Here is a 19,810-nt window from a genome sequence, read left to right as displayed (position 1 = left end):
TCTACGTACGGTGCGAAAGGAGATCAACATTTGTACAAGTATGACTCAAACGAATGTTAATATCAAAGGTAGAAATTCCAATAACAAAACGTTGCTGGAACAAGGGTGCATTGTGGGAAAGGGGTGTTCTTGTGGAGGAGACTGCAATCAATCCCTGCTGCCAATCGCCACTCGGACTGAGAGAATGTTGACGGCCCGCCCGCGACTCAACTTCCATCTTCAAGTGAACCTGCTCTTGCCTCACAATGGCACTCTCTGGCCTGCTTTCAATCAACAACAACAATTACGTTTCTATATCAACGTCAACGATTTGACAATATTACAATAATAATATCAATAATGACATCGACCGTTAGATTACTGTTGATATGAGTATAAACAATAAGTGTGCATGAACGTCAACAACATAACGTCAACAATATTAATGCCATCAACACCACATGGATAAATATTGCCAACGGCTGCACAACTATTTTACAGCCGCAATTGAAGCGATAGAATAAACTACAACCACATTGGAACCGCAACGGATGCAGCATCGGCCATGACTAAAACACCCCCCCCCCCATATCGGTGATACACCCACTAACTACTGCATTACAATTATAACCACAATCACAACCACCGCATTTGTAACCAAAACGACAGAAACCCCCCCCAACAGCCACATTATATTCGCAGCCATTTGACTAACCGTAACCACGTCGCAGCGACAATCACAACGTTCTAAACCACCACCACCACGACGTGGGGCGTGCGGTGGGGAGCTCTGGCAGGCGTTTCTTTTGCGAACGCCGTCGTGAGAGTGCCACGCGGCTGGATTAATAGCAGCGGATTAAAGACGTGATATTAAATTGCTGCTACCCAACTCCGTTGAGAAGCAAGAGTGGATCTCCGCATCATTCCTCTTTCACAATGAGCGAAGACATCGGCGGCGGCGGCGGCGGAGTGTTCACGCTGCTTTGCGTGCACTAGCGATTGACTCGCCACCACCGCTACCGCCACCGCCACGTACACAATGGCAACAAGCGCACACACACACACGGTCATCAAACGTATCTTTATTTTATTTGAATCAATCCAGTGATTGCCAGAGATGCCCAGAATCATAATTACTCTTAAAACTCGGTTTAAAAAGAAATACAAATACATCATGCGCTCGCGATGCGGGCCTTCGTCCCTTTGTATGGCTATCGGTCATCGTCACCGTCATGATCGTCATTATTGCAGGACGGGTGCGAATGAGGGACTCTTGACCTGCCAGGAGACAGGGTTGTGACCCCCGTACACCGTCACGTACGTCTCACACGGGTCAATGGGTCAAGCGTCATTTGGTTTTCTGTCCGTGGGCGAGTTAAGCGAGTGGAGTTAGCCAGCAGACGAGAGGGTGAGAGTTGGTGAGCGCCGGTCAACGCCGGTCCGACAGACAGCCGTACATACAAGACGGGCAGATGGAGAGACTGGCAGATGGATCATCCAAGTGGCTGTGAGGCACAGACGGACGTGCGGATGGATGGACAGCGCTGACTTGAGGACAGACTGTCAGGTAAAGGGATGGACAGACTGATAGAGAGATGGACTGTTGGGAGAGATGGACTATTGGGACAGAAGCACAAAGTCCAGACCAACGGATGAACAGACCGCATTCGGCAAAAACGCACAGACGGACGGACGCATGGAGTCGGGCGTGCCGTGCGAGTCCCTGGAGCTCACTGGCCCGCCCGCTCGTAGAAGAGCAGGTAGGCCTGGCACGCGAGCACCTGCTCCAGGGAGGCGGCGCGCACGTGGGAGTCGCTCACGTAGAACCACGCCCCCTCCTGCTGCTGCTGCTGGCCTGGAACGGCACAACACCACGGGACGTCACACCACGTGTCACGTCACACCACAGGCCACGTCACACCACGTGTCATGTCACACCACGTGTCATGTCACACCACAGGTCACGTCACACCACACGTCAAGGCACACCTGTGGCGACGTGTGGCTTGACGTGCGGTGTAGCGTGACACGAGGTGTGACGTGCGGTGGTGTGATGCGTGGTGTGACGCGTGGTGTGGTGTGTGGTGTTACGTGTGGCACAAATTGCAATGTGTTGTGTGGTGTGTGACGTGTGTGGTGTGACACACGCGGGGCGTGACGTGATGCGTGCGGGGTGATGTGCGGTGTGAAGCGTGTGGCATGAAAGCGTGTGGCATGAAAGCGTGTGGCGTGTGACAGCGTGTGGTGTGATGGCGTGACGTGACAGCGTGACGTGGCGTGACGTGGCGTGACGGCATGTGGCATCACATCTGACACGCTTTCCGCGTCATCTCTCGAGCCGTCGTCCGCTCACCGGAGCCGCCGCTCTCCCCAGGCCCCGCCGCGGGCCGCTGCGGCCGCTCCGGCCGCGTCTTGACGTAGGCCGTGTAGTGGCCCCCGCGCATCGTGCCGCTGTGCTCCACCACCGCGTAGAGCGAGTACTTCTCGCCCCGCCCCGGCGGGCCTGCTCGCCCACCACACGCAGCCTCCACACGCACACAGACACCCGTCCGGCCTTCGTAGAAACGGACTGTCGGGGCAAGTGCTGTCAGCTAGCAGCACCTGTGTAGGCCGGGACGGCACATGACGGGGTGGGTGGCCAGCACCACGCCCGGCCGCCTTTGTCTCCCCAGTGGTGATGTTTACACACTGCACCAGGTACTCATTTGAGGCCGAGTTGACCTAGGGGAGGCCCAGGACCGCTTCAGATAATCGTCACTGGTGTTGGCCGTGAGCGAGAATCGAACCCCGGTGAAGAACCTGATTTAACCAGACTGGACACGTGGGTGAGCTCCTCTGGCAAGAGGGGGTCATGTGTGTGTGGGAGAGCGGTGGCGCAGTGGTTAGCTCGCTGCACTCCTAATCCAGCAACTCGCTCCTAACCAACAGCAGTGACGACTATCTGAATCTGTCCTGGGCCTCCCCTAGGTCGATTCAGCTTGAAATGAGTACCTGGTGCGGTGTGTAAACATCGCCACTGGGGATGTGGTTCTGGCCGCCCATCCCTCGTGTGCCGTGCCGGCCTTCATAGGTGCTCACTAACAGCACTTGACCCGACAGTCTGTTCAGGCTATACGGGGGATATTTGTCTTTGCGTGGCCTTAAAGTACACACAGCCTGGCACAAGCACTGTGGTGGTGTCACCGCCACTTAGTGGTGAATGGCGGTTGTTGTTGTTGTTGTTGTGTGTGTGAGCGTGTGTCGACTCAGCTTCAAATGAGTAGCTGGTGCGGTGTGTAAACATCGCCACTATGGGGAGACAAAGGCTGCCGGGCGTGGTGCTGGCCACCCACCCCCTCGTGTGCCACAGTGCCGGCCTTCATAGGTGCTGCTACTCGCCAACAGCACTTGCCCCGACAATCTGTTCAGGCTACACGGGGGATCTTTGTCTTTGTTTGCGAGCATGCGCTCACCTGGCAGGGTTTGATGCAGAAAGGCGCCATGTCCAGCGTGTCTTCGAACTCCACGCGTCTGTTCACCTTCTGTAGCCCGAATCCAGCCTGGCACAACCACAGCCGACATCACAACCACCAACAGCACGCGGCGGTGAAATCACCACGGCAACTGCGTCAGGCTAGGTGCACCCTGAGGTCGCTTAGAGTGTGGAAGGCTCGCTGACAAGAGGTCACGGTGGGGACAGAGCCAGGTACCATGGGCTGACCGAGATGACTGGCCGATGCACCACCGGTGCTCACCAATGTTGACAACTTTCTGCGTTTTGGTCGCCCAGCGCTTCGCTCGTTGTTGTGAGCATCCCTCCTCTGCCCTCCGACGTTGCCGGAGGGCGACTGCCTCCCACCAGCCCGTTTAGCCCCCTCTATTGGGCCAAACAGAAGCTGCTTGGGCACGCGGTGGCCGGGCATGCGGGCCACGTGACCCAGCCAACGCAGCCTCGCCTGCCGGAGGAGCTCACTGATTGGACTGTGCTCAGATGTTTCAAGGATCCGTGAGAATCCTCACGATGATCCAGTCAAGTTGACCCAGGATGGATCGTAGGCAGGCCCGGACCGAATGTTTCAAACCGGTGCAGATGTTCCTTCAAAGAGCTCCACGTTTCGCAAGCGTACAGAAGTGAGCGCATGACTGTGGCCCAGACGACCCGGAGCTTTTTATGGAGCGACAGGCCAGGCAGCTTCCACACTATGAAAAGAGGTCACTCTAATTATTCAAAGTGCCAAACCGGATCCGGTCATGAGCACACTGCTCAGATATGGCAGCTTCTCCACTCTCTCCACAACGGCCCCGTCACTCATGTGGAATGCCATTTAAATGCAAACATTAACCCCCACCCCCCTTATGATGGGCTCACAAGCGCGACGTCACATTCATCCCTCTATTTAAGATCGAAACAGAAGGATTTGCACACAACTCTGGCTGTCGCCTGATGATGCTGGTTGTTGTTGTTGTTGTAAATACCGGTTAAATGTCACGGTAATCAAATTGCAAATGTAGCAGTGGGTTTACTCTCCAACACACACCGGTGTGCTGTACCGGTAACGAAGTGTCATGATTTTGTTTACGTGACAACCCTTACTCGTCGGCTCTGCCAGGTGGTGGAGTATTTATCATGGAGGGGGTGGAGTGTTTGATGCGGCACTAGTAAAGTTATCTAAGTAGCACACTCCAGGATCAGCAGGAGCATCTCCAACTCCTCAGAGTGAGTAGCAATTACCAGATCATCAGCTTACATAACATGGTTTACCAATAGGGAGCCATCCCTTGACTGCATTCCGGCATCGATCAGCCTCCCATTGTATATGTATCAGACGGAAATTCCTCTGGTAAAGCCATGGGGAGCTTCTAGAACTACATCGTCACAGAAGATGTAAAATAGTGTACGGGCCAGAACGCATCACACCCTGAGGTGAACAGGGAATGGTTCTAGCTCCCGGTCACGCGGCTTTACCCAGGCCTGCCCACCATCATGACTGTGAGCAGAGTCAGGGACCCGCAAAGCACAAAGAACCTGGGCAGAGCCTTGGCCTATTGATGGTGTCATGGGCCTTGACCAGGTCACTAAAGCACGGACGTAGGTCCTGTTGGGTCTGTCCCGAGACCTCTTCTCAGGCAGAGAATATGTTTGTGCTGGACGGTCACAACCAACATCATCACCTCCACGATCACCACCACAACTACAGCCATTGTTAGTTCCACAACCACCATCACCACCAAAGCCATCACCAACACCACCACTGCCGCCTGCCGCCATCACACCAACAACCATCATCGCCACGACAACCCCCCGCCCCACCTCACCCTCACCTGCTGGAAGCGCTTGAGGTGCAGGGTGAGTACAGGAGGCAGTGACGAGACCAGGATCCGCTTGGTCCCCTCGGTGTAAACCCTCCCCTTCTTGCCTGCTGCTCACCACACACACACTCACTCACCACGCTGCTCACCACCACCACACACACACTCACCACGCTGCTCACCACCACACACACACTCACCACGCTGCTCACCACACACACACACACTCACCACGCTGCTCACCACCACACACACACACTCACCACGCTCACCACCACACACACACACTCACCACGCTCACCACCACACACACACTCACCACGCTGCTCACCACCACACACACACACTCACCACGCTCACCACCACACACACACACTCACCACGCTGCTCACCACCACACACACACACTCACCACGCTGCTCACCACCACCACACACACACTCACCACGCTCACCACCACACACACACTCACCACGCTGCTCACCACCACACACACACACTCACCACGCTCACCACCACACACACACACTCACCACGCTCACCACCACACACACACACTCACCACGCTGCTCACCACCACACACACACACTCACCACCACACACACACACTCACCACGCTCACCACCACACACACACACTCACCACGCTGCTCACCACCACACACACACACTCACCACGCTCACCACCACACACACACACTCACCACGCTCACCACCACACACACACACTCACCACGCTGCTCACCACCACACACACACACTCACCACGCTGCTCACCACCACACACACACACTCACCACGCTCACCACCACACACACACACACACACACTCACCACGCTCACCACCACACACACACACTCACCACGCTCACCACCACACACACACACTCACCACGCTCACCACCACACACACTCACCACGCTCACCACACACACACACACTCACCACGCTCACCACCACACACACACTCACCACGCTCACCACCACACACACACTCACCACGCTCACCACACACACACACACACACACACTCACCACGCTCACCACCACACACACACACACTCACCACGCTCACCACCACACACACACACACTCACCACGCTCACCACCACACACACACACACTCACCACGCTCACCACACACACACACACTCACCACGCTCACCACCACACACACACACACTCACCACGCTCACCACCACACACACACTCACCACGCTCACCACCACACACACACACTCACCACGCTCACCACCACACACACACACTCACCACGCTGCTCACCACCACACACACACACTCACCACGCTCACCACCACACACACACTCACCACGCTCACCACCACACACACACTCACCACGCTCACCACCACACACACACTCACCACGCTCACCACCACACACACACACTCACCACGCTCACCACCACACACACACTCACCACGCTCACCACCACACACACACTCACCACGCTCACCACCACACACACACTCACCACGCTCACCACCACACACACACCACACACACTCACCACGCTCACCATCACACACACACCACGCTCACCACCACACACACACTCACCACGCTCACCACCACACACACACTCACCACGCTCACCATCACACACTCACCATGCTCACCACCACACACACACTCACCACGCTCACCACCACACACACACTCACCACGCTCACAACCACACACACACTCACCACCACACACACACTCACCACGCTCACCACTCGGTGTAGACCCTTCACCTTCCTGCCTGCTGCTCACCACCACACACACTCACCACGCTCACCACTACACACACTCACCACGCTCACCACTACACACACACACACTCACCACGCTCACCACTCAGTGTACACCCTCACCACCACACACACTCACCACGCTCACCACCACACACACCCTCACCACCACACACACTCACCACGCTCACCACTACACACACCCTCACCACCACACACACACACACTCACCACGCTCACCACTCAGTGTACACCCTCACCACCACACACACTCACCACGCTCACCACTACACACACCCTCACCACCACACACACACACACTCACCACGCTCACCACTCAGTGTACACCCTCACCACCACACACACTCACCACGCTCACCACTCGGTGTACACACTCACCCTCTTGCCTGCTGCTCACCACCACCACCACACACTCACCACCACACACACACACACACTCACCACGCTCACCACCACACACACTCACCACGCTCACCACTCGGTGTACACCCTCACCACCACACACACTCACCACGCTCACCACTCGGTGAATGTGAGTAGTGAGTATAGTGAGGGTGAGTAGTGAGTGTGAGTAGTGTGTGTTAGGGATGATGTGTGTGTGTGTGTTAGCGTAGTGAGTGTGAGTAGTGTGTGTTGGTGGTGATGTGTGTGTGTGTAAGCGTAGTGAGTGTGAGTAGTGTGTGTTAGTGGTGATGTGTGTGTGTGTTAGCATAGTGAGTGTGAGTAGTGTGTGTTAGTAGTGATGGGTGTGTGTGTAAGCGTAGTGAGTGTGAGTAGTGTGTGTTAGTAGTGATGTGTGTGTGTGTGTGTTAGCGTAGTGAGTGTGAGTAGTGTGTGTTAGTAGTGATGGGTGTGTGTGTTAGCGTAGTGAGTGTGAGTAGTGTGTGTTAGTGGTGAGGTGTGTGTGTGTGTTAGCGTAGTGAGTAGTGTGTGTTAGTAGTGATGGGTGTGTGTAAGCGTAGTGAGTGTGAGTAGTGTGTGTTCGTAGTGATGGGTGTATGTGTGTGTTAGCGTAGTGAGTGTGAGTAGTGTGTGTTAGTGGTGATGTGTGTGTGTGTGTAAGCGTAGTGAGTGTGAGTAGTGTGTGTTAGTAGTGATGGGTGTGTGTGTGTGTAAGCGTAGTGAGTGTGAGTAGTGTGTGTTAGTGGTGATGTGTGTGTGTGTGTAAGCGTAGTAAGTGTATTTGAGCGAGGAGGAGTGATCACCTTTCTGTGAGCAGTGCTCACACAGGAGCATGTTGCTCCCGGCCAGCTGCTCCGGGGTTGTGAACCGCAGGAGGCAGCCGAGGAGCGAGGCGCGGTCTGGCGGAACATCGCAGGCCTCGGCCAGGGTCTCCACCGGGTCGTGCACCGCCACCGCCACGAGGCGCGCTGCGTGCGGGGACAAGAGGCAGACACGGGGACGCTTCCCTGGGTGGCCAGGGAGGCTGCGACGACTCCGGGGTGCGCTCGGCTAGAGAGTGGGGCTCGAGTAACAGAGACACACAGTAACGGTGGTGCTGGAGTAATACAGTCGGTAATGGGATTGTGCTCAAGTAACAGCGCGCCAACCGCTAAGCCACCGGGCCCCGTACTGCACACAACACACACCACACTCACACCCACCATACCCGCACCATACCCACCACACCACACACCACACCCCCCCCCCCCTCTCCGTGCGTGGCTGCGTTTGAACCGTGGGGCTGCGTTGCCAAGCGTTTGGTATTCTCACTTTCCTCGTCGCTGCCAAACGAGAGTGCCTCGTCCTTGCGTCTCCGCATCCTCGTGTCCCTCGACGAGCTCTTCATCGGCTCCTCCTCCTCATCATCCTCCTCCTCCTCCTCCACCTTGGTTACCTCGTCCACGCTGATCCTTACATCCTCTGGCGACACTGCCGGTCCACAACCACTCCCACCGCCGTCATCTCCCGCTTCCTGTAGCCTCTCCATCACCTCTCTCTCCCCCTTTTCTCCGTACCCATCGTCCTCCTCCCGCGCCTCGCCCCCCTCCCCCCCGTCCCCGTCGCGGAGCTGCAGGTTGCCGAGCTGCGCCATGACTGCGCACATGGAAGATCGGGTCACAACCCCAGGCGGCTCATGCCCGGGGCGCTCGGGACGCTGGGAGTCGACCGTGCGGCGAGTCCGTTGCGAGTCCGCGAGGTTCGGCGCTTCTATAACAGCAGCATCTTCATCAGCAGCAGCACCATCTTCATCAGCAGCAGCAGCATCTTCATCAGCAGCATCAGCAGCATCATCAGCATCGCCATCATCATCATCATCATCATCTTGATCGTCAGCAGTGGCAGCAGCATCAGCAGCACTCTCGTTGTCAACATGAATATCATTTTCGTCCTCTTGCTTGATGTTGTTGGTGACGGTTGTGTCGGTGGTCGAGGAGTCAGGATCCCCACTCAGAGTCTCGGCTCCCATGGGGAACAGCTTCCGCTGGTGCTTCTGCTGGCGCCGCATCGACTGACAGCGACAAACGCACGCACACACACACGCGCACGCACGCACACACACACGCACACACACACACAACGCTGAGTGAGGACACAGCACAAGGATGCGTTGTGACGTCCGTGCCACTCGCGCCGCCTCATCGTGTCCGTGTCGGGCCCACAATGCACTCTGCCACCCACAATGCTGCGCTACCCCCTCGACGCCCGTGGCGTGCTTGTCCTCTCTCGACGAGCACCCGTAACCACCCTCACTGTCTCTCAACCACTGCGCCTCCCCCCCGCGCTCCCCATGTCACCTTGGCTTGCTGCCGTGCCTGTTTCTTCGCCTTCTTCTCTTGGAACTTGCTCTGGGGGGCCGGGGGAAGAGTGGGGGAGGATCCCCTCCTCCGTGACCCCGTGACCTTGTCCTCCCCCCTTTCACGCCCCCCCCTCTCCTCCACCTCCTCCTCCACAGCCCGGGCCTTCTTGCTGGTCGGCCGGCTCGCCTGCGCGGACGCACGCGCGGTCAAAGTGAGCGATTGCAAGCGAGTGTGCCTGGTGTGCGCTATGCCAGTGCGCGTGGGGAGCGGTGGCACGGTGGTTAGTTACTGCGCCGCGCAGCGAACCCGGCGATCAGAGTTCGATTCGCACGCACAGCCAACATCACTGGAAATGATCTGAACCGATCCTGGGGACTTCCCCCTCGGCTGACTGGGCCTAGAATGAGCACGTGGTGTGGCGAGTAGAAATCATCACTGGGCAAACAAAGGCCTAACCATTTCGGACTTCATAGGCACTCGCCAACAGCACTTTCCCCAAGAGCCTGCGTAGACTACTTGGGGAATCTTTGTCTTTGTCTGTTTGTGAGCCAGTGTGTGCAGGGTGGGCAGGGAAACCCACCACCAGTACCACCACAACAACGACAACAACGACCACAACGTGTACCGCACAGAGTGTCTAAAATTGAGGTGTGGAGGTGGTGAGGGGGTGTAGAAGAGGTGGTGAGGGGGAGCTAAGGTGAGGGTGTGGTGAGGATGAGGTGATGAGGAGGCGAGGCACCGTGTTGTCGATGACGGGCAGGGAGAGGTCCAGGAAGGGCTCCGCGACCCGTACAATCTGCGGAGACACACGAACTCGTCACGCGTCGCGTCGATGCGATTGTGTCCGTCACGTGACGTCGTGTCACGCGCTGCGATGTGTTGTGGCGGCGATGTGACGATGTGCCGTGACGTGGCGATGTGACGGGGAGACCTCACCGTCCTGCACCTGTCGCACGTGATGATGTTGATGAGCTCCCCACCAAACACGCGGTCGACGGCGTTCAACCGCACGGCATGCAGCCCGTAGCCTGCACCACCACCACCGCCACCGCACACACACGAGAGACACACACACACACACAGCAGGTACCTTTCCCGGCACACCGAGTTGTTACAGTCTTGAAGAGGGGGACCACCAGGACATCCTTCCAATCCTGCGGAACCCGTCCAGTGGTCCAGACTGTTGTTATGATGTCATATAGGGCAGTCTGTGCACAAACGCCACCCTCCCTCAGCATTTCGCTTGGGAGATCATCTCTGCCCGGTGCCTTTCCTGGTCTCAGACTCCGGATCGCCTTCAGTACTTCCTCAACAGATGGCACCTCAGCCAGCCACTCACAGGGGGTGACTTCTTCCAATGTTTGAGGCACCGCAGCCTCAGCAGGGTCATCCCCACTTTGCCTCATGATGTTTTTTGGGTTGAGGGATTTCCCCTCCCCCAGGACCTCACAGAAATGCTCAGCAAATCTGTTCCTGGGGGTTGGAGGTCAGATCACCTTTCTTTTCCATAAGTATGATGATAGATGTGACACTGTAAGTAACTTTTGATGAAATTAAAGAATGATTTGTGATCGCAGGCTACTGAGGAAGATTCCATCTCCTCAGCAACCCGCGACCACCACTCATCCATGCAGTGCCGCATGGCTCTCCGAACCTCCGAGCGAAGGCTGCGGTAAGCCGCCTCAGTCTCTGACTTGGGATGCTGTAGACGATGAGAGTGGGCCTGTCGCTTTTTCTCAGCCAGCTTGAACACCTCCTTTGTCAGCCAGGGTCTCTGGGGAGGTTTGGACCGTGTACCCAAAGCAGCCATTGCAGCTGCATGAGCCACAGTCATACACCTCGCCCATTTCCCCTCGACATCAGGAGTGGGGGACGATGCCAACCCCAGCTGCAAGTGATGATGAAATTCTCGCTTGCAACATTCATCAGCTAGCTGAGACGAGGCCACTGTGGGTTTGAATGGGGTCCTAGATGGACACTCACCACAGGAGTGGAAGAATGGCAGGCGCATCTTACAGATGGGCAAGCCGATGGTCATTGGGCAGATCAGCTCCACAGTTGGTCCTGATGTTAAGGACATGGGCCCGTATCTGCTGTTCCGTCACTATGTAGTCCAGCAGATGCTCTTGCTTGTGCATGGTATGCATCCATGATGTTGTGTGGATGCACAGTTGCCAGAACAGCATGGGCTGCACAAAACTATAGCAAGCCTCCTACCGTTGTTACTGAGCTGATCTGGCCCATAACTTCCAATCACTCCAGGGCAGGTGCCAGCATCATGACCAACTCGGGCATTGAAGTCACCCAACAAGATGACTCTATCCCGAGTGGCCACTTTAGCCAGCACCTGTGACAGGAGGCCATAGAAGGCATCTGACTCATCGGCCTTGCCTGCATCCCTCCACTGATGTTCACCTTCGGTGAGGCAACTACCACCAACATCCCTCGCCTGCCGTTGATGGGGAGGCGAGCCCACAGTAACCCGGGGCCTACAGCTTCCTGCACCTCACCGCCACGTCCCCACGCACGTGGCCACTCGCGGTGGATTTTTTCCGTGTCTGGAGGAATCCCGAGGGTACGGGATCAGCCCCCTGGCTCCGCCAAAAGTTGAGTTTGGCCAGGAGACGTCATAGACACCTGTACCCCCTCCAGGGAGGGTTACCACCAGCCCCTCGCAGCCGTCCACAGCCCCCCCATTGGCTGCTGTTGGTGGCTACCATCACCGATTTCAATTGGCCGATCCCCAATGGCATTGCTCACATCCACCGCAGCGTTACCGTCCCATACCACCGACGAGGTAGGGGCTTGCTTTTACTGGAGATGACATACACACTACACACACAAAGACAAAGATCCCCCGTGTAGCCTTAACAGACTGTTGGGGCAAGCGCTGTTGGCGAGCACCTATGAAGGCTGGCACGGGACACAAGGGGGTGGGTGGCCAGCACCACGCCCGCGCTCGGCCGCCTTTGTCTCCCCAGTGACGATCTTTACACACTGCACCAGGTACTCATTTGAGGCCGAGTCGACCTAGGGGAGGCCCAAGGCCGGTTCAGATAAGCGCCACTGTGGTGTTGGCCATGAGCGGGAATCGAACCCGGGTCGCCGGGTTCGTAGCGCAGCGTAGCGCTAACCGCTGCACCACCGCTCCCCACACACACACACACAAAAGAATGGCTGTTGAAAGCTCGGTCCACATTCGCCACCATCCCGGTGGAGGAGACAGATGTAAATTGCCCCGCAGAAAGGGCCATTTGTCCAAAACGTGGCCTATTGTTTCACTTCGAGGCCACGCGGTGGTGCTATTGGCTCGGGACGCGTCGACTCGTGTTCCTCGCAGAGCGGCCGTGCGGCGCCGCCCCCGGCATCGCGAGAGGGCGCTAGCGCGGCACTCGAGAAGCTTGCGCCCACACCGGGGCTGCGCGAGAGTGAGGGATGCCGATCCGTGGGCCCTGCTGGGATCCTGGCTTGCATGCTCGGGGCTCATCAGCCACCCACCAACAGCGACTGCACTGGGTTCTAGAACCAGACCCACACCGACATCTGCAGACTCACCGAGAGCTGTACTCGCGTAGACCCGTAGACTCACACAGAGACCCATAGACTCAGACTCATAGACTCAGACCCATAGACTCACACAGAGACCCATAGACTCATATAGAGACCCATAGACTCATATAGAGACCCATAGACTCAGACCCATAGACTCACACAGACCCGTAGACTCACATAGAGACCCGTTTTCACACATAAGAGACCCGGAGACTCAAAGAGACATGTAGACTCACACAAAGACCCGTAGACTCACACAGAGACCCATAGACTCAGACCCATAGACTCAGACCCATAGACTCAGACCCAGACTCACACAGAGACCCATAGACTCATATAGAGACCCATAGACTCAGACCCATAGACTCACACAGACCCGTAGACTCACATAGAGACCCGTTTTCACACATAAGAGACCCGGAGACTCAAAGAGACATGTAGACTCACACAAAGACCCGTAGACTCACACAGAGACCCGTAGACTCACACAGAGACCCTAGACTCGCACAGAGATGTGTCGACTTGTGTGGACTGGGTTGTGATTGAACAGAGTTCTCAAGTGCAATAATAATGATGCAATTTATAACGCGGGCAAATTTGCGGACGTAACGGCCGCAACTCAGAGGCGCGGAGCCAAGCTCAGAGTCGCTTGAAAGCGCGTGGCTGTAGGTGAGTTTTTAAGTCTCTCTTGAGACGATTGAGGTGCAGAGGGACAGCGTTCCAGACTGTTTGGGGCTGCCACCGAGAAGCGGCGCAAAGACGTGACCATCCTGGATCTTGGTCTCAAGAGGAGGCCGTGAGTGGCGCTGCGCAAGCACCTGCCGTGTGCCGTCTCGATGGTCTCACCACGGCCACCATCGACTCTCCGTGACACAAACTCCGACCGCGTCCACCTCGGAGCGTCTCCGTCGCTTCGGTTTGGCTGCATCTCCGAAGCGTCGACGACGGGGGCTTCACGGCCGTGCGGTGAGCTACTCGGGCTGTCGCCCGATGGGGCCGCTGGTTGGAATTCCCGGGCGAAACGTCAGCGTGCTCCAGTTGTAAATGTGGTGGTTTAACTCTCCAACACTCGACCGGTGCGTGCTGAACCAGGAACGAATTGGCACGTTTTATTTTCGTCTGAGTCGGGTGGTGGTGGGTTTAACGACACATTTATATTTAAGCGATCTAAGCCAAAAAACAGCCTCTTGTGTGCAATGAGCGTGCGGATACGGAGCATCGCTCGCAGGCATCTCCCCCTGCAGGCCGCTCTCCACCGCACGGCGCGAGATGCGCCGCACCACGTTCACTCTTTACGAGCACAGACCCCCCCCCCCCCCCCCCATGGGCGTGGGGCCCATCCCAGCGCACGCACGCACACACACACGCACACACACACACACGCACACACACGCACACACACATGCACGCACCCTGGGTGTGGGGCTAGAAGAAAAGAAACGAGTGTCGTGTTGTCCGAAGAGACGTGCGGATTGGGAAACGATTGTGTTTGTGCGAGTGCGTGTGTTTGTGCGTGTGCGTGTTTGTGCGTGTGCGTGTGTTTGTGCGTGTGCGTGTGTTTGTGCGTGTGTTTGTGCGTGTGCGTGTTTGTGCGTGTGCTTGTGCGTGTGCGTGTGTTTGTGCGTGTGCGTGTGTTTGTGCGTGTGTTTGTGCGCGTGCATGTGTTTGTACGTGCAAGCGCAAGTGTGCGTGCGTGTGTGCATGTGCGCGCGTGCGTGCGTGTGTGCGCGTGTGTGCGTGCGTGCGTGTGCACACGTGTGCGTGTGTGCGTGTGTGCATGCACGCGTGTGTGCATGCACGCGTGTGTGCATGCGAGACCTTTGACGGATCTCCGTGTAGCCTCGTCTGCTGTTTTGGAGGTAGGCTTGTCCAGCGCCTCCAGGATCGCGGTCTTGATCCTCTGTGCAGAGACACAAAGACCCCACGGGGAGCCTTCAACACCCTGCCGCTGGTGACACGGCCACCACTTGTGGCAGATAGTTTCGCGGTTCGAGCTCTGTGGCCGCCCCGATTCAGGGTGCCACGGTGGTGAGATGTTAACTACCTCACTTGGTGTCCAGGAGGTTGTAGGTTCGATCCCGATCCCGACGCCTGTATATTTGGAGTCTGCGTGTCTATCTCCCCGTGGTCGCGTGGATTTTTCTGAGGACTCCACTTTGTCCCCTCCACATTTAGAATCAACGCGAGTTTCGAGTCTCTGGCTGCCATACATTTCCACACGAGCTCGACAGCTTTTTTCAGAAGTGACCTGGCCACAAATGATAGCTCAACGGAGTGGCTTGTCGCGTTGGTAGTTTTAGCAGCCAAATACCCTAAACGCACGTTGATTCTAAATGTGGGGTGGGAAACCAGAGGACCCGGAGAAAAATCCACGCCACCACGCGGAGAACACCCAAACTCCAAATACACAGCAGAGATCGAACCCACGGCCTCCTGCACATCAGGCCATCCGGACAACATCTCGCCACCGCAGCAGCAGCAGCAGCAGCAGCACCTTCCCCTGCGACATCCCGGGCAGTCGTCGCAACGCCGACGTCAAGTGCTGTTAGCGAACGAAAGCCCACTAAGGCCGGCGCCGTGTGGCCAGCATCGCGCCCGGCCGCCTCCATCTTCCCCCGGGCTGATGTTTTACGCGGTTGGACTTCATGTTCGTTCATGGCCAAGTCAACCTCGAGGATGCCCATGACCAGTGGTCACCGATGTTGGTTGATTACAACAATTGAACTCGGGTCGCTGGGTTCAAAGGTCAATCTCGGCCAATTAAGATAACGGCACAAACAGGGCAGAAACTTTGCAACACAAACACGTCAACACGCAAAGCATCTAAACAGCTCAACAACACTATGCATGCAGAGCCACCGGGCCCCCTGAATACCGCAGATATCCAGGCGGTAACGGTTCAACTCCCGACAGAGCAGCGGCAGCCTCTCCTCCGCAGTGAGCGTTCGAACATTCCACGTGGCCACACGTAGTGGATTTTTGTTGTTTCTGGAGGAGCCCCGAGGGTAAAGATTCAATCTCCTGGCTCCGCCAAATGGGGTTTGGCCAGGAACCTGTCCCCCCCGGGGCCTCCGGCACAAGCTTAGTTAATTATTCATAGTGTTTTTTTGTTAATTAAACTGAACGTCCAGAGCCCCCGTTGGCCGCTGTGGTGGCTCCAAGTGCCATGAAGCCGATTCAATCGGCTGATCCCTTCGTAGCATCGCACACATCCAGCACAGCGGCACCGTGCAGCCCTACCCAGGAGGTAGGGGCTTGTTTTTACCGGACACTGCACACACACACAGCCGTGTGTCCACACACCCCTACACCACACTGCACACACACAGACGTGTGTACACACACCCCTACACCACACTGCACACACACAGACGTGTGTACACATACCCCTACACCACACTGCACACACACACAGGCGTGTGTACACACACCTACACCACTGGACACACACAGCCATGTGTCCACACACCCCGACATCACACTGCACACTCACACAGCCGTGTGTCCACACACCCCGACATCACACTGCACACTCACACAGCCATGTGTCCACACACCCCGACATCACACTGCACACTCACACAGGCGTGTGTACACACACCCCTACACCACACTGCACACACACAGCCGTGTGTACACACACCCCTATACCGCACTACACACACACAGCCGTGTGTACACACACCCCTACACCACACTGCACACACACAGCCGTGTGTACACACACCCTATACCGCACTACACACACACACAGACGTGTGTACACACACCCCTACACCACACTGCACACACACAGCCGTGTGTACACACACCCCTATACCGCACTACACACACACACAGACGTGTGTACACACACCCCTACACCACACTGCACACACACAGCCGTGTGTACACACACCCCTATACCGCACTACACACACACAGCCGTGTGTACACACACCCCTACACCACACTGCACACACACAGGCGTGTGTACACACCCCTACACCACACTGCACACACACACAGGCGTGTGTACACACACCTACACCACACTGCACACACACACACAGACGTGTGTACACACACACACACCCCTACACCACACTGCACACACACACAACCGTGTGTACACACCCCTACACCACACTGCACACACACACAGGCGTGTGTACACACACCTACACCACACTGCACACACACACACAGACGTGTACACACACACACACCCCTACACCACACTGCACACACACACAGGCGTGTGTACACACACCTACACCACACTGCACACACACACACAGACGTGTACACACACACACACCCCTACACCACACTGCACACACACACAGGCGTGTGTACACACACCTACACCACACTGCACACACACACAGGCGTGTGTACACACACCTACACCACACTGCACACACACACACAGGCGTGTGTACACACACCTACACCACACTGCACACACACACAGACGTGTGTACACACACACACACCCCTACACCACACTGCACACACGTGTACACCACACACACGGACCACACACTCCACCTGCATCTTCACAAACACTCCCAAAACCTCCCCCCCCCCCCCCCCCGATATTAACCTCCGCCACCCCCCACTCGACCCCACCGTTTAGTGAGATGGGCCTTGCACGGGGGCTCCCTTTTGTACAAACGCATGCTGCCAGGGGGTGGGGGCGCATGTGTGTGTGGGATGTGAGTGTGTGTGTGAGTGTGTGTGTGCGTGTGTGTGTGTGGGTTGCGAGTGTGTGTGTGTGTGCGCGTGTGTGATGTGTGTGGGTTGTGAGTGTGTGTGTGTGGGTTGTGAGTGTGTGTGTGCGTGTGTGTGGGTTGTGTGTGTCGGTTGTGAGTGTGTGTGGGTTGTGAGTGTGTGTGGGTTGTGAGTGTGTGTGGGCTGTGAGTGTGTGTGGGTTGTGAGTGTGTGTGTGCGTGTGTGTGTGTGGGTTGTGAGTGTGTGTGGGTTGTGAGTGTGTGTGGGTTGTGAGTGTGTGTGTGCGTGTGTGTGCGTGTGTGTGTGGGTTGTGAGTGTGTGTGGGTTGTGAGTGTGTGTGGGTTGTGAGTGTGTGTGGGCTGTGAGTGTGTGTGGGTTGTGAGTGTGTGTGTGCGTGTGTGTGGGTTGTGAGTGTGTGTGGGTTATGAGTGTGTGTGGGTTGTGAGTGTGTGTGGGCTGTGAGTGTGTGTGGGTTGTGAGTGTGTGTGTGCGTGTGTGTGTGTGGGTTGTGAGTGTGTGTGGGTTGTGAGTGTGTGTGTGCGTGTGTGTGTGGGTTGTGAGTGTGGGCTGTGAGTGTGCGTGTGTGGTGTGTGCGTGCATGTGTGGTGTGTGTGTGTGGGTTGTAAGTGTGTGTGTGGTGTGTGTGTGTGGTGTGTGTGTGGGTTGTGAGTGCGTGTGTAGTGTGTGTGTGGGTGTGTGGTGTGTGTGGGTTGTGTGTGTGGGTTGTGTGTGTGGGTTGTGTGTGTGGGCTGTGAGTGTGTGTGTGGGTTGTGAGTGTGTGTGCGTGTGTGCGTGGTGTGTGTGGAATGTGTGTGTGTGTGTGGAATGTGTGTGTGTGTGTGGGTTGTGAGTGTGTGTGGGTTGTGAGTGTGTGCGTGGGTTGTGAGTGTGTGCGTGTGTAGTGTGTGTGTGTGGGTCGTGTGTGTGTGCGTGTGTGGTGTGTGGGTTGTGTGTGTGTGTAGTGTGTGCGCGTGTGTAGTGTGTGCGTGGGTTGTGTGTGTGGGCTGTGTGTGTGTGGGTCGTGTGTGTGCGCGTGTGTAGTGTGTGTGGGTTGTGAGTGTGTGTGGGTTGTGAGTGTGTGCGCGTGTGTAGTGTGTGTGGGTTGTGAGTGTGTGTGGGTTGAGTGTGTGTGTGGGTTGTGAGTGTGTGTGCGTGTGTAGTGTGTGTGGGTCGTGTGTGTGGGTCGTGTGTGTGGGTTGTGTGTGTGGGTTGTGTGTGTGTGTGTGAGTTGTGTGTGTGTGTAGTGTGTGTGTGCGCGTGTGTAGTGTGTGTGTGGGTTGTGAGTGTGGAGTGGTGGTGTAGTGGTTAGCGCTACGTTGCGCTACGAACCCGGCGACCCGAGTTCGATCTTCGCTCACGGCCAACACCGGTGACGATTATCCGAACTGGTCCTGGGCGTCTGCTAGGTCGACTCAGCCTCAAATGAGTACCTGGTGCGCTCTGTAAACATCGCAACTGGGGAGACAAAGACGGCCGGGCGTGGTGTTGGCCACCCACCCCCTCGTGTGCCGTGCCGGCCTTCATAGGTGCTCGCTAACAGCACTTTCCCCAACAGTCTGTTACAGAGACTACACGGGGGATCTTTGTCTTTGTTGCGAGTGTGTGTACGTGTGTGCGAGTTTGCGAGTGTGTGTATGTATGCGTCGTGTGCGTGCGTTCATGCGTGTGAATTGGTGTGTTTTCGTTGTGTGGCAGCGTGATTGTGTACATGCGCTGGGCTACGAACCCGGTGACTCGAGTTCAATTCCCGCTCAC

At 56.5% G+C, this 19,810-nt stretch overlaps 1 protein-coding gene across 1 annotated transcript in view; it reads right to left on the bottom strand.

The window, feature by feature from the left end:
- Positions 1 to 1,045: 1,045 nt before the first annotated feature.
- Positions 1,046 to 19,810, bottom strand: part of LOC144950245 (ubiquitin carboxyl-terminal hydrolase 16-like) — an 86,298-nt gene continuing 67,533 nt past the window's right edge. The window contains exons 9-18 of the mRNA XM_078880301.1: positions 15,158 to 15,239; positions 10,724 to 10,815; positions 10,527 to 10,583; positions 9,785 to 9,973; positions 8,760 to 9,498; positions 8,252 to 8,416; positions 5,281 to 5,378; positions 3,432 to 3,518; positions 2,333 to 2,504; positions 1,046 to 1,834 (exon numbers count right to left, since the gene is read on the bottom strand). Coding sequence (XP_078736427.1) covers positions 1,710 to 1,834; positions 2,333 to 2,504; positions 3,432 to 3,518; positions 5,281 to 5,378; positions 8,252 to 8,416; positions 8,760 to 9,498; positions 9,785 to 9,973; positions 10,527 to 10,583; positions 10,724 to 10,815; positions 15,158 to 15,239 — 1,806 coding nt within the window. The 3' untranslated portion in view covers positions 1,046 to 1,709. The remainder of the gene's footprint in view (positions 1,835 to 2,332; positions 2,505 to 3,431; positions 3,519 to 5,280; positions 5,379 to 8,251; positions 8,417 to 8,759; positions 9,499 to 9,784; positions 9,974 to 10,526; positions 10,584 to 10,723; positions 10,816 to 15,157; positions 15,240 to 19,810) is intronic.

This window comes from Lampetra fluviatilis, chromosome 57 (genome assembly GCF_964198595.1).
Source record: "Lampetra fluviatilis chromosome 57, kcLamFluv1.1, whole genome shotgun sequence".
Taxonomy (NCBI): Eukaryota; Metazoa; Chordata; class Hyperoartia; order Petromyzontiformes; family Petromyzontidae; genus Lampetra; species Lampetra fluviatilis.
Note: the sequence above shows the minus strand (reverse complement) of the source record. Positions and strands in the feature narration are given on the sequence as shown.